The following is a 13,380-nucleotide window of genomic DNA, read 5'->3' on the forward strand; positions in this document are numbered from 1 at the left end:
ACCCTTTATGGGAATGTTAGGGATGTGGATTAGGATATATTATTAGATAGATCCTATCCAAGCTTGTGTTAGCAAGCTTCCAATATCAGCAGAGTGACATTCCCCTTTTGTGCGCAGCAAAGCATGTGCGTTAGATTCGCTAGAATCTCTATAACAATATTACACTTTATAGTTCAATATTACACTTCCTGGCAAAGGTCCCCTTTGTCCCTCTTAAAAGAAATACACAACACAGTGTTTATAAAATAAGATAGAGTTTACTTACAGTTTCATCCTGAGTTACAGCATAATCTCAGAAAGGCAGGCTTGCTTAGAAAAGTTACAAGTATATATACATCTAGAGACTACTTAGTAAAGTAAGACTCCATTTGGTCTCACTCTTGGCTGCAGGCCTAGAGTGAGAACCATGCTAACTAGAGATTCTCTGAAGATGTGTCCTCATCGAGGGAGGAAGTAGCTAAGAGAGAGAGTGATTGCAGGCTAGGGCTTTTGTCTAATCCAACTCATTTGCATGTCTGAGGGAACAGGAACTGACCTGTAGTCAGGTGTCCCTCCAGGTGAGTTCCTGTTAGTGGACACTCTAGGAACTGTTGTGACTTGTCTGCCCCAGTGTTCCATCCCACAGGAATCACAGGCCTGAGCAGCCAGCACCAAGCTCCTTTATCTGACTTTCAATATTATCTTCAGGCCCCGCCCCTTCCCAAGCCACGCCCCTCACCAGACATGCCCTTCCCAAGTGCAGGAATGTGCCCTTGAACTTGCTTCTGGCTTGGAGGATGGAGAGCTGAGTGTAAGGGCAGTAACCTCTGCCTTTTACCTGGCTGGAACGTAGCACAAGGTACATTTAAAGAACTCTTGTGCCGCTTTAAACAGACATGGCTCCCCTCCCCACAAATCCTAGAAACTCTGGTTTGCCTGTGTGTGTGTGTGTTAAGCGTCTCCCAACAGCTTTCGGCACCTCTAACGAACTACAGTTCCCAGGATTCTGGGAAGTGGTTGTGTGCGTGCGTGCGCTCTGAAAGAGGAACAGTCTGCTTGCTTCAAGCAGGAATGGAGCTGTCCATTTCAGCACCATCAACAAGGACTGCGTAGTAGGGCTTGGCCACAGATGGAATGCTAGACATTTAGAGCTCACAGCCAATCAGGTTCCAGAAGAGGCGGTTGTGATGGGAAGTTCTTGGCAAACTTTTCCTTTGAGAATTGAAAGGGAACGGGGCGGCGGGCGGGGGGAAGGGAGGAGAAGAGGAACGATGGGAAACTGCCCAGAAAATTTCCATTGAAGGACAGTTTGGAAATGTATACAATAAGTAATAAATAATAAGAATGGGCAAGGACGAAATGGTTTGGGACCTGTGGTCGGAGCAGAGGAGCCCGGAGCAAGGGAAGGCATGAGAAAGCAAGCAGCAAATGTCAATGAAATTGAACTGGAAAGATATTGTATTGGCGTGACAAAGGCATATGAGTGTTGCCAAGAGTCTGCGGACATGATGGATTTCTTCTGGAATCTGCAAGGGAGCAAATGGAAACAGAGGTCACTGCACCCAAAAGATCCTGTCAACAATTAATAATAATAATAATAATAATAATAATAATAATAATATGATTTTAAACCCTGAGGATTTTACTGACATGCTTACATTTTTCCCATTGAAACTAATGGGATTCCAAAGAGCTTAACTTTGGCTAGATAATGTCCACAGCCAGTGGTAAAAAACAAGAGTTGATTTTGTGAGCCAAAGTCCAGGGCCCCCCAACTGACAACCCAGAGAGCAGCAGCATTTGGGGTAGGAGCAGACAGGCCCAGCATCAGAAGTTGGGCTGGTGATTAGCATGCCAGGACCCACGGAGGATGATGTTGGTTCCTGCAGACATCCTTAGAACATTAGAACAGCAGGAGGAAACGTCATTTCATTTCTGTGGTCATGATGGTGCTAGGATTAACAGTAAGTGACTGTGAAATGTAAAACTGCACATGCTCAGAGCATTTTCCTTTCTTTTAAACAGCATTGGAAAACTTTTTGTTTTGTTTGCTAACACATCAGGAATGTTGTGGCAGTTGTGAAAAGTGTGGAATGGCCGGTTGAGGGAGAAGAGAAATGTCAAGGTTGTGTTTCACAACTGAAGTTGTACATGTGGGGCAATTAAAGGGGGGCAATTAAAGCCACTAAGTCTAGGGGCTAAAACTACTTACCTGTACCATTGCCCGTGGCACTTTTTGAGTGCCCAAAGCACTGCACTTATGTACTAGTAATCCTAAAAAGTAAAGATACCCCTGATCATTAGGTCCAGTTGCGGACGACTCTGGGGTTGCAGTGCCGAGGGAGCTGGTGTTTGTCTGCAGACAGCTTCCAGGTCATGTGGCCAGCATGGCAAACCAGAGCAGTGCACAGAAATGCCGTTTCCCTTCCCGCTGGAGTGGTACCTATTTATCTACTTGTACTTGACGTACTTTCAAACTACTAGGTGGGCAGGAGCTGGGACCGAACAACGGGAGCTACCGCCGCCCTTCTGATCTGCAAGCCCTAGGCTCTGTGGTTTAGACCACAGTACCACCCGTGTCCTATAAGGACCTATAAGGACCTATAATGGAGGTCAGTTTCCTTAGGATTATATTGCAGGCCTGGAGCCAGTGGTCAGTTAGGTTAGGCATTGGCCATGGGCCTCAGAAGCTCAGAAGGACCCCTCAATGTACCAACTTTGTGGTCCTGCCACTTACCACCCTCTTGGTCTAGCCCCCAACAGATATTTCAGTGGTGGGCAAGTGGCGGTACCACTTTGGACCAGAAGCTGAAGTCGGTTTCTAGGCATGCTGTGGCTGCTTGGAAATTTAATGTAACCAAAAATGCAATGCTCCCTCTTCCATTGAACTATGGCAGTGCCCAGCTCTGTTGGTCCCCCAGATTCTGGCACCATATCTGATGGTGGGGATCTGAGGCTGAAAGATAGCAGTTTGGGCTGGATGATGTAACTTTTGGGTGGATTTGTAACTGGTTGACTAACCGAACCCAAAGAATGCTCACTAATGGTTCCTTGTCATCCTGGAAAAAAGTGACAAGGGGAGTGCCACGGTGTTCTGCCCTGGATTTGTTTGTTGTTCAAGGTCTTTATAAACAACTTGGGCAAAGGAATTGAGGACAGCCTCGTCAAATCTGCAGATGATACCAAACTGGGAGGGGCAGTTAATACCTTAGGCTTAGAAGATAGATTCAGAATTCAACACAACCTTGACAGATTGGAGAATTGGGCCAAAAGTAACAAAATGAATCTCAGCAGGGACAAGTGCAAGGTTCTAAACTTCAGCAGGATGTAAGATGGGGGACACCTGGCTTACCAGTAGTACATGTGAGAAGGGGGTCTTAGTAGCCCACAAGCTTAACATAAGTCAGCAGTGCGATGCAGCAGCAAAAAAAGTGAATGCTATTCTAGGCGGCATCAGCAGAAGTAAGTGTAACACTGTGTCGAGTTTCAGGTGCCACAATTTTAGAAGGATATTGACAAGCTGGAACACGTGCAGAGGAGTGAGACCAAGATGGTCAAGGTTCTGGAAACCCAGCAGTTTGAGGCAGTTGAGGGACTTGGGTCCTTTTAGCCTGAATGAGAGGAGGCATCATAGCCATCTTCAAATATCTCAATGGCTGCCACATGGAAGAGGGAGCAAGCTTGTTTTCTCCTGCTCTGGAGGGTAGGACCCGAATCAATGGCTTCAAGATACAAGAAATGAGATTCTGACTAAACATCAGGAAGAACTTTCTGACATTAAGAGCTCTTCGACAGTGGAAAGGACTCCTTCAGAAAATGGTGGCCTCTCCTTCCTTTGAGGTTTATAAGCAGAGTTGTCTGTCTCTCTGTCTGTCACGGATGCTTAAGCTGAGATTCCTGCATTGCAGGGGGTTGGACTAGATTACCCTCATGACGCCTTCCAACTCTACAGATCTATGATTCTAAGAGAATATTATCTTCCTTTCCACCCCACTGACCACCAAATCACTTCATTGATTAATACAGCTATTTATTTCTACAAAGAGTACATTATTATTATTATTATTATTATTATTATTATTATTATTATTATTATTATCTTACAGCACTATTAATGTGTCTGGTATGGTGCTGAATCAGCAAAAAAGCAAAGGCAAAATAAGATTGATCACTGTCCCCTAGGAATTTACATGCTAAAGAATGGCAATAAAGAATGAGCAGAGGAATAGGGGAAGGTAGGGATTATGGGTAAGAAGTAAATATAATCAAATACAGTTTACACACTAGCCAAGGGACGGGGCAATGGCTGAATGTCCCTTCCCAGACACTTCTTGATTCCTACCCCAAAACTGAATGCCAGCTAATTCATCCTACTGATGCTTTGGATAGGGAGAAAGACTGGATATGTTAGAAGACAAGGGAAGATTAAGAAATCCACACCTCTCTCTAGCCTCCTCAAGCTTTTCACAAATGAGGGGTGCCTAAAGTTTATCCTCCCCCATATAAGGCCTTCTGAACCTGTGGCAAGCCTCTCCTCCCATTGGGCAGTGATCCTATTTGTCTTGCTGCCGTGGAAACCCCTTCCTTCTGTTGCCACAGTGACTCTGGGTCACATGGACTTCCCCCCTTGCCCAGTTGCCATGGAGATCAAATGAGGGATGGTGGAGGCTGAGAAATGATGCTGGGGCCTAGATGCTCTTAATCCCTGACTCCAGTTTAGATCCAGGGAGACTATCAGGGTGGAGTTGGCACTAATCCCTATGGAGTAGGCCCTCCTTGCTCTGAAAAGAACCAGTAAACAGTTACCAGTCAGATAATACCATTGCTTCACTTCCTTTCTTTTTACAAAATAAAAAAAATCCTTCAGGAGCACCTTAAAGACCAACTAAGTTTTTATTTTGGTATGAGCTTTCATGTGCATGCACACTTCTTCAGATACACTTGAAACAGAAGTCAGACCCTTATGTATATACAGAGTGTGGGGGGTGGTGGGAATGGGTGATGGGCTGATGGGAGTGGTAAACCTGTAGATGGCTGTTAACGACTGCTGATGACTGCAATAGGTCCTGCGGGGGGGGGGGGGGGGGAAGCAAGGGCTGAGGTGCTAAAGAAAGCTTGATCATGCATAAATCTTCTTTTTACAGGAGATGTTTACCTTGGATCTCACTGATGGGGTGGTGGTGGTGGTGGTGGGGAATTGTAATCTGACTCACCAGAGTTTGATTTCATCACAGTAAAGCTTGATCTTTATTTCATGGCCCCAAGAACTCACTGACAGCCCCACTTGAACCAAACTTGGCTTTTCCAAGGAAGGTCAAGATAGAAGCTCTGGTTGTTTGCTTGCTTAGTTTTTTATTGCAGGGGCAGGGAAATATTTTTAAGCTGTGTTCTCTTCTGGGAGCTTCTTGCAAGTGGTGGGGTATTCACATCTGTGTACTGTGATGGCTGTGTTGTGGCACTGTACAGGTGTCTGGTCACGCCAGAGGCATTCAGGTCCCTGTGAACTTGTCATACTATATTCCAGGTCCTGTCTCCATGGGACTATAATGCCAGACTAGTTCACGAGGTACAGTAGTTTTGGACTTCAGCTTCCATCATCCCTGACCACCGGCCATGTTGACAGGGACAGATGGGAATTGCAGCCCACCAGGTTTGCAAAGGCTGGGGCATCCTCCTTAAAGAGCAGAAACAATGTGAGGTCGAACTGGTGCAGAGTAAAGTGCAGCTAGTTAACCACACTTGCAAGGTGTGGTTTTATGAATGCAGCCTAAAATTGCATTGGTTTTCTTTGTAGGTACACAACAGTGCTGACTCATGTTCACTGCAGTCCTGAGATCCTTTTCACACAAACAGCTGCCAAGCCAAGAATTCCACCGTTCTATACTGATATTTTCAAACAAACAAACAAACATTACAGTATTGTTGTTGTTTAGTTGTTTAGTCGTGTCCGACTCTTCGTGACCCCATGGACCATAGCACGCCAAGCACTCCTGTCTTCCACTGCCTCCCGCAGTTTGGCCAGACTCACGTTTGTAGCTTCAAGAACACTGTCCAACCATCTCGTCCTCTGTTGTATTATTACAGTATTAGCTTAAGGGAATAAAGGGAAGCCTTAGTGCAATGCAGGTTCTGTGTGACTGATGGGGTGAAATGGGGTGAGGACTGTGAGGCCACATATTTTATGTACAATTGGGAAAGTGGGGTGGAGAGAGAGAGAGAGAGAGAGAGAGAGAGAGAGAGAGAGAGAGAGAGAGAGAGATAGATAGATAGATAGAGAGAATGCACAAATCAGAGCAAATGCGCAAATCTTTCAGGAAAAACAAAACCACATTAGCAGTGGTTTCATACCAATTCAAATATCATGGTTTTTATCCCCAAGGAGTCCTGGGAATTGCCGTTTGGTCAAGGTGCCAATCATTCTCCAATGGTTATGTCTGGAAAACTCTCTTTGTTAACAATCTCTATATTACTGTGTATGTTCTTGGAGGTTAAGAGGCTTTAAATCTCCCAGTTAGCAGCTATTTCCCTCCAGAGGGTCAGTTTGCAGAATCCTCGCTCTGTGAGTTTGGCCAGATTTGGCTCCCCAATCACAGATTACATTCACACTGCACATGGCTTCCCTGCAAAGAATCCCGGGAACTGTGGTTTCTTAAGGGTGCTGGGAATTGTTGTTCTGCAGGGGGGGGGGGAACTACAACTCCCAGGATTCTTTGGAGGGAGGAGCAATGTGCTTTAAATGGCTGGTCTGGATGTGATCTCCATATTTGAAGGGGTTACTGGTTTTATTTGTATACCTGCCCTATACTAAATAAGAGGGATAGCCTCTCCAACCCAGTGTGCTGCCTAATCTGACCTGCAGTGGCTCTCCAGGATTCCTGGAGAAGAGAAGGCGCTTTCCTCCCACGTGCTCCCTGATCCTTTTAACTGGAGAGGCCAGGGATTGAACCTGAGACCTTCAGGCAGGCAATGCATGTGCTCAACCACTGAGCTATGACCGCCCTCCCTCCCTCCTCCTCAAGTTTATTCCCCGGAAAGTATATTTGAATGGCACTGGTTCCCATAGGGTTTGTTTGGGGGAGAGAGAGAGAGAGACAGTGTGTTGGGGGTCACGATTGTGTGTTCTTAGGATTTTGGGGCACATTGTGCATTGTTTTGATGTGGTGTGGTGCGTGTACAGATTGGGGAGGCGAATTGTGCTTCTGAGGGGTGATGTGGAGCAAGGCGGCATCGGTCATGGGGGGGGTGTCCTCATTTTAGGTTGACAGTAGCCCTCAGATATGAAAGGCCTCTGGTGCTTGTTTGTCAACCTGCTTTGAGAAGGGTTTGGGGATTCCGGCTGCCTCTGAGGGACTGGCACATTGACACATTTGTGGGTCTCCGTTTTCTGTGCAGTTGAGAAAGTGCATTGTGGTTTTGGTGTGTCCTGGAGGGTGGGGTGACACTTTGCCTTTTGGGGCAACAGGGTTGGGTTTGAAGTGTGTGCATATGGAATGGAGGCCTGTGGTGAACTGAGAGGTTGTGAGAGGCTGTGGGATTCTCCGGAAACTGCGATCCAACAGAGTTTGGCATGTTCCCAATAATTTGTGTGTGTGTGTGTGTGCTTTGATTTTGAGGGTCCCCATCAACCGGTTTGCTTTGGGGCAGATTGGGCAGGCCAGGCTTGGGGGATCCCCTGCCCCTTCTCTCCCCACCTTGGGCAAGGTGAATTCTGCAGTAAAAGGGGCGGGGCTTGCTGGTGGGTCGGGGTGGTTGCATGAGGGGGAGAGGAGCTGCTGATTGGCTGTTGTGCTGCCCCTGCTCAGACAGCAGCGGCAGGAGTGCGTCGAGTTCTGTCCTTCCGCGCCTGACAGCCGTGGGCACAGCATCCCTGGCTGGGGCGCAGGCAGCTCCCTCCTCTTCCCTCTGTCTGTCTCACTCTTTCTCTCTCCCTTTCTCTTTCTCTTTCGCTCTCTCTTTCCCATTCCATCCATCCATCCGCCTGCCTGCCTGCCTGCCTGCTAGACACCCCCAGGAGAGTCTGGGTCATCCAGACTGAGACGCCCAAGCCGCCAACATGGGGGTAAGTAGCGCATTCCTCCCTTTTTGTATCTCTCTCTGTGTGTAGCGAAACAATACCCCCTGATCAGCACACTCTTGGGTTTCTGTGCATCATTGCACCTGTATATACAGATGGGCAGCCTTGCTGTGTCCTTGTGTTGCGTACTTGCGCTTCTAAAGACGCCTCCGTGCCCGCATTGCATGCACGCGTGTGACCGCGTGCGCACGACGCTGTACATCCACATCTCTCTCTCTCTCTCTCTCTCTCTCTCTCTCTCTCTCTCTCTCTCTCTCTCTCTCTCTCTCTCTCTCTCTCTCTCTCTCTCTCTCTCTCTCTCTCTCTCTCTCTCTCTCTCTCTCTCTCTCTCTCTCTCTCTCCATCCCTGTATCTGCCGCTCGCTTATTTACCTCTCACCCACCTGCTCGCTTGTGCTTTACATACACAGCAGGGAAAGGTCTGTGCTCCGGCGGCAAAATCCGCGCAGATATGTCTGTGAGCCCCCGTGTACGGTGCCGTGTGACTCCTTAATCCCGTGGATCGCTGTGGCTCATACGTTTGTGCGGTGTGCCCCGGCATGTATTTGTATGTGTCTGCGCATGGGGGGAGCGCATGTGTCCCTCTGCAACGGAGGAATTGGTACCCGTATGAAGCACCCTCCGCCCCCACCCTGCCGGTCACCTTCTTTTCCCCTCTGCCGGCTCCATGCACACACGCAGCACATCTCTGTCCTTGTCCTTGGAGAGAGCGAGGACCGCGAGACCTTTTTTCCCCCCTGTGTCCCTCCCTCTTTCTTTCTCCGCATCCGCTTGGATGTGTGGATCTCGTCCTGACAGTTCAGGGCATATTTTTAGCTGTGCTGTGATAAACAAAAAGCTCATCATCCATTGGAAAGTGGTGTCCGCGCAGCGCAACGAGATTCATGTTTTGGTGATGATGATGTGAGATTCAAGCCTTAGGAACCGAGACTCTCCTTCCTGGGTGTATTTTTTTTAGAGAGGGGTGTCTGGAATTTGGGTTTTTTTTTACTTGGGTTTCTTTTGGGGGGCGGCGGAAGGGGCTGTTAAAACCTTGCAGAGGGAGGGAAAGGGGTTGGCAGGGAAATGGCAGGCAGATCTCTCCCTCCCCATGGGTGACAAGATGTCAGCGCCGGATGGAGAGATGAAGGAGAAAGGATGAGTCATTGGGCTGGAGGTGGGGGGGGGGAGAGAAAGAGAGAGAGAGGAATGGAGGATGAAAGATGATGAGCAAAAGGAGAGGCAGGTTTAGAGGAATGGAAAAAGATGGAGCGAAGAAAGGGAGAGCACAGGAAATGATAGCCAGGCACCCAAAGGCGATGCTCGGGAGAGGAGGGCGCTGTTATCCCCCCCTCATTGATATTCAGGAGCTGTTCTCTCCTCTGGACGGGGGGGGAGGTGCTAGTGGGGGCTGCGGCATCAGAGGGCAGCAGCAGCAGCCCCCCTCTTTTGTGTAGGTGGCGCCAGAGGGGGGGGCAAACAAGAAACTCACCCCCACCCGTCCCCCTATTTCTGAACTTCTATCATTAACATATGCTGTCGTTGTTATTATTATTATTTAAACTTCTCACGCACCTAGAAATATACTTTGCCCATTTGGTGTCCTTTAGCAATACACTAGGAGCGTGGAAGGAAGGGCTCCAGTGACAGAAAAATTAATTTAGGAAGGTCACCTTTCCTGTTAATATTCACCGCCTGCCGCCGCCCCCCCCCGCAACGCCACCTTTCCTTGGAAATGGAGGAGGCCGGAGGAACGGGGCTGGGGTGCCTTCTAGACCCCTTGCGCCTCGACCACCACCAGGAATGGGAGACATAAACGGGAGGCATTGGGATAGGAATCCCCCTCTACCCGCAAATAAATTCCTGACGGTTCCCAGCGGGAGGAGGGTGGGGGAATCTAGTATTAAACGTCTCTATCTCAGCTGGGGTGGGGTGGGGGTGGGGATAGAATGCAAGAGGAGAAAGATACAGACTGGGGTCAGAGAGGAATGATGGTGGCGCGGATTTCCAAAAGACAAGCACTCTTGTTTGTGTATGTGTGTGTGGCTGCAGGGGGGGGGGAGGGAGGAGGGAAAGCATATGGGCAGAGAGCAGCTAATCCGCCTTCCTTTCTGGCAAGAGGGAGGGGGCACATCAAAGAGACGGGGAGAGAGAGGGCACCACCATTGCAGCAGCTGTAACCTTGCAAAGAGCAGGAAGGGGAGAGACAGGAGGGGGAGGGGGAAATGCATAGGACCATCGAGTGGGAACTAGGTTCTTTAGCTGGGGACGCACCATTATTAAGCTTTTTTTTCCTGAAGAGAAAGCGAGGGGGAGGGATTGATGGCTTCTCAGCCTCCCCTTCTGCTTCCATTGCTTCTCCCTCCTACATTAGGTCCCCCCCCCACCTCGCTCCCTCCAGTCCCCTTTACAGGCTCCTATATATTTGGTGTCTGCAGAGAAGGAGAGGCAAGCTCTTGTTGCCAGCGTCTCTGCAGCAAAGAGAGGAAGGGATGGGTTTTTTTGTGGGGGTGGGTGGTGGGTAGGAAATACTGGGAGAAAGAGAAGCTGGACAGAGAGAGGGGGTTTATTCTGGGCCTTGTTTAATATATTATGGGCCTCGGAAAAGGAAAAGGAAAACGCAGCTGGCTCCCTAAATCTGCTTCCCCACTCCTCATTTCTTCCCTGTGGGAGTTTCAGGGCCTAGAGAGAAAGGGATTCCCAAGCAAGACCAATGTATTTCCTCTTATTTTTATGGGGGAAAGACACCCTCTTCCTCTCCCCTTCCTCCCCAGGCCAGCCTCTCCCCCCCTCTGCCTCCTCTTGCCTGGGTCACCCTGACCCAGTTGTTTCCTCCCCAGGAATTCATTTCTGAGCCGTGCAAAGACAGCCAGAGGGTGCGGAAGGTGGCTTGTCCCTTTGGCAGAGGATTTGCATTTGCTGGCCTTCTTCATCTGCCTCTTCCTCCTCCTCCTCATTTGGCACAGGGCTCTGCGGCTGGTGAGCCTTGCTGCAGCGCTGGCACCACGCCAGGGATTTCTCCCTTCCTTCCGTCGCAGCGCCGCAGAATATGGGGGTGGCGGTCAGGCCTGATGGAGCTGGGGAGGCTGGCAGGCACCTTGTCGGGTGCCGGGTACTCAGAGATACCCCCCCCCTCCACAGCAGCCCCATATCTCCAGCTCAGAGTAACCAATTGCCTTTAGTCATCTCCCAGAAATACATCAGCAGGTTTGGTCCACAGGGACATCCTCTCTTTATAACTAGCGTTATAGGAGGAAGGGTGGGTTCCTCTTCTCTGTACTGCAGTATGCCACATCCCCCCTACCCCCTTTAAAAAAAAAAACCAAGGGGCAACTGTGTGAGCTTATAAACTCTCCTTTCTCAACCATTGAGCTTATCAAGGAGTTAGGGCACTTTGTTTGGGGAATACATTATTGCATTCTAACCGCACACCCCACCAACTGCTTTCCAGGTCTCTTAGAGGAAGAAAAAACCTTGTGTGAGACTGCAGTATTCTCCACTGTAGGAAATTTGGTAGACATTGGCGTGTGCCACTCTCATGCACACGACTAGTCCAGAAATGGACATGTATATGCAACTGCATACTGGGAAGGAAAGCACATTGGGAAAGCATGGAGGTGTTGGTGGTTCAGATAGCATGCAGAGTGCATTCTTTTCCTTTTTCTTTCTCTGTGATTCTGTGCATATTTTGTTCACGGTTGCGCGTGCAAGAGAGTGACTTGTGTGGGCTTCTAAGTGTACCGCATGCCTGTCTTGGCCCTTGGTGGCTTGGGGCCTCAGTATGTGTGAATATCCGCAAATGTGAGCATCACCATTTTGGGGGTGGGGATTCTACATGTGCATGTATACTGATTAGCATGTCTAAGGACGTGCATGTTTCATATACTCTGCTCTCAGGTTGTATACTGCTCCATCCAAACATCTCGGCTTTCTGCCAATGCCTTTAATTGCAATGGGTGTTCTGATAGGGACATGGGTGAATGAGGACGTCTGTAGAGGTTCCCTCACCCCGAACGGTCATCTGATGACCCGCAGGAGGCCAATCCCACTCTCAGTCACAAATCAAGGCCCAAGATTTTTGCTCATCAGCACTGCCGGCAAAGGGCATCTCAAAGTCAGTCAAGGTCATGGAATTACCTCCTTGGGCCTTAGATGCACATTTATTTCCTCCATCCTCCTCTTATGTGGATAATAGCCAGGCCAGACTTTAGAGATGAAACTGCATCACAAGCCAATAGATCCCCCTCCCTTTGTTTTAGAAAGCACACACCCTTTCACTCACCCTGTTCAGTTCTTAGTGAATCTTCTTCTAGGATGGGGCCTGGAGAAGGAAGACAGTGTGGAGGTGTGTTCGGATAGTAGAGACATATAAAGTGGAATGATAGGACCCCCACTGTTGCTTGTGGTGGGTAGACTCCATCACCATCCTGTCCTGCCATGGTGCAGTGTCAAATAGATTTGGCAGGTTTGTTGAAATGGAGGTGGGCAGTGGGCGGAAGAACTTTGGTCAAAAGAGTGTATGGGGGGGGGAACAGTCTGCACACAACTGCAGGTCGCTTTCCTTCCCTTGGCCAGGGGGAGTTCTATCTCAGATGGATCAAGGGCATTGACAAGAAGCAAAGGGCAGAATGGGAGATCTCACAAATCTCAACCTCCTAGAGCAGATATCCCCAAACTCGGTCCTCCAGATGTTTTGGGACTATAATTCCCATCATCCCTGAACACTGGTCCTGTTAGTTAGGGATGATGGAAGTTGTAGGCCAAAACGTCTGGAGGGACACAATTTGGGGGTACCTGTCCTAGAGCAGTGGCTTCATGTGGGGAACTCCCTGGCAATTACCAATTCTGTTCTCTGAAGATATTGAAAGGATAGGATATTTCTGTAGCAAGAGACCTTAGGCCTCAAGCTCTTCTTGTTGCTCCAAAAATCCATGTGCATTAGTTTTTATTCCCCAGTGAAGAAGGCACTTTGTGCATGTTCAGAAGCATCCAGTACTGCACCTTTTCCAGAGGTGCACCAGGGCTTATATTAAGCCAGAACTCACCGAAACTGAGTTCTGCCACCTCTTTGTAGCGTACCAGAAGCTGTATATTGGCACAGTGGCCAGAGCTGTGTGTCAGAGGCGCTGTTGTAATGTGGCTGCAGCAATGCCAGTGGTGGTGCGATCAGGTGAAGCTCCCCCCTAAAAAAAACTTGACAACTGGGTTGTCCATCAAAAAAAGAGTGGGAGTTTCTGCACCTCTTTTCACTGCGGTGCATGTATGACAGGGTGCACAGGTTCTGTGGTTAAGGCTTACCATGAATTAAACCTTTGAAAAAGTGCATCTTTCTCGAGTGTTCAAAGCACT

The 13,380-nt window shown here is 48.8% G+C and overlaps 1 protein-coding gene across 4 annotated transcripts in view; it reads left to right on the plus strand.

Annotated features, from left to right (window-relative positions):
- The window catches only part of ATP1A3 (ATPase Na+/K+ transporting subunit alpha 3), a 65,096-nt gene that overhangs the window by 23,277 nt on the left and 28,439 nt on the right, over positions 1-13,380 (plus strand). The window contains exon 1 of one of the 4 annotated variants that reach the window (XM_035117568.3): positions 7,780-8,038. The exons of the other annotated variants lie outside the window; for them this stretch is intronic. Coding sequence (XP_034973459.1) covers positions 8,033-8,038 — 6 coding nt within the window. The 5' untranslated portion in view covers positions 7,780-8,032. Of the gene's footprint in view, positions 1-7,779; positions 8,039-13,380 lie in introns of those variants that run through there. 4 annotated transcript variants of the gene reach the window in all.

This window comes from Zootoca vivipara, chromosome 6, assembly GCF_965207765.1.
Source record: "Zootoca vivipara chromosome 6, rZooViv2.hap1.1, whole genome shotgun sequence".
In the NCBI taxonomy this organism is placed as follows: domain Eukaryota; kingdom Metazoa; phylum Chordata; class Lepidosauria; order Squamata; family Lacertidae; genus Zootoca; species Zootoca vivipara.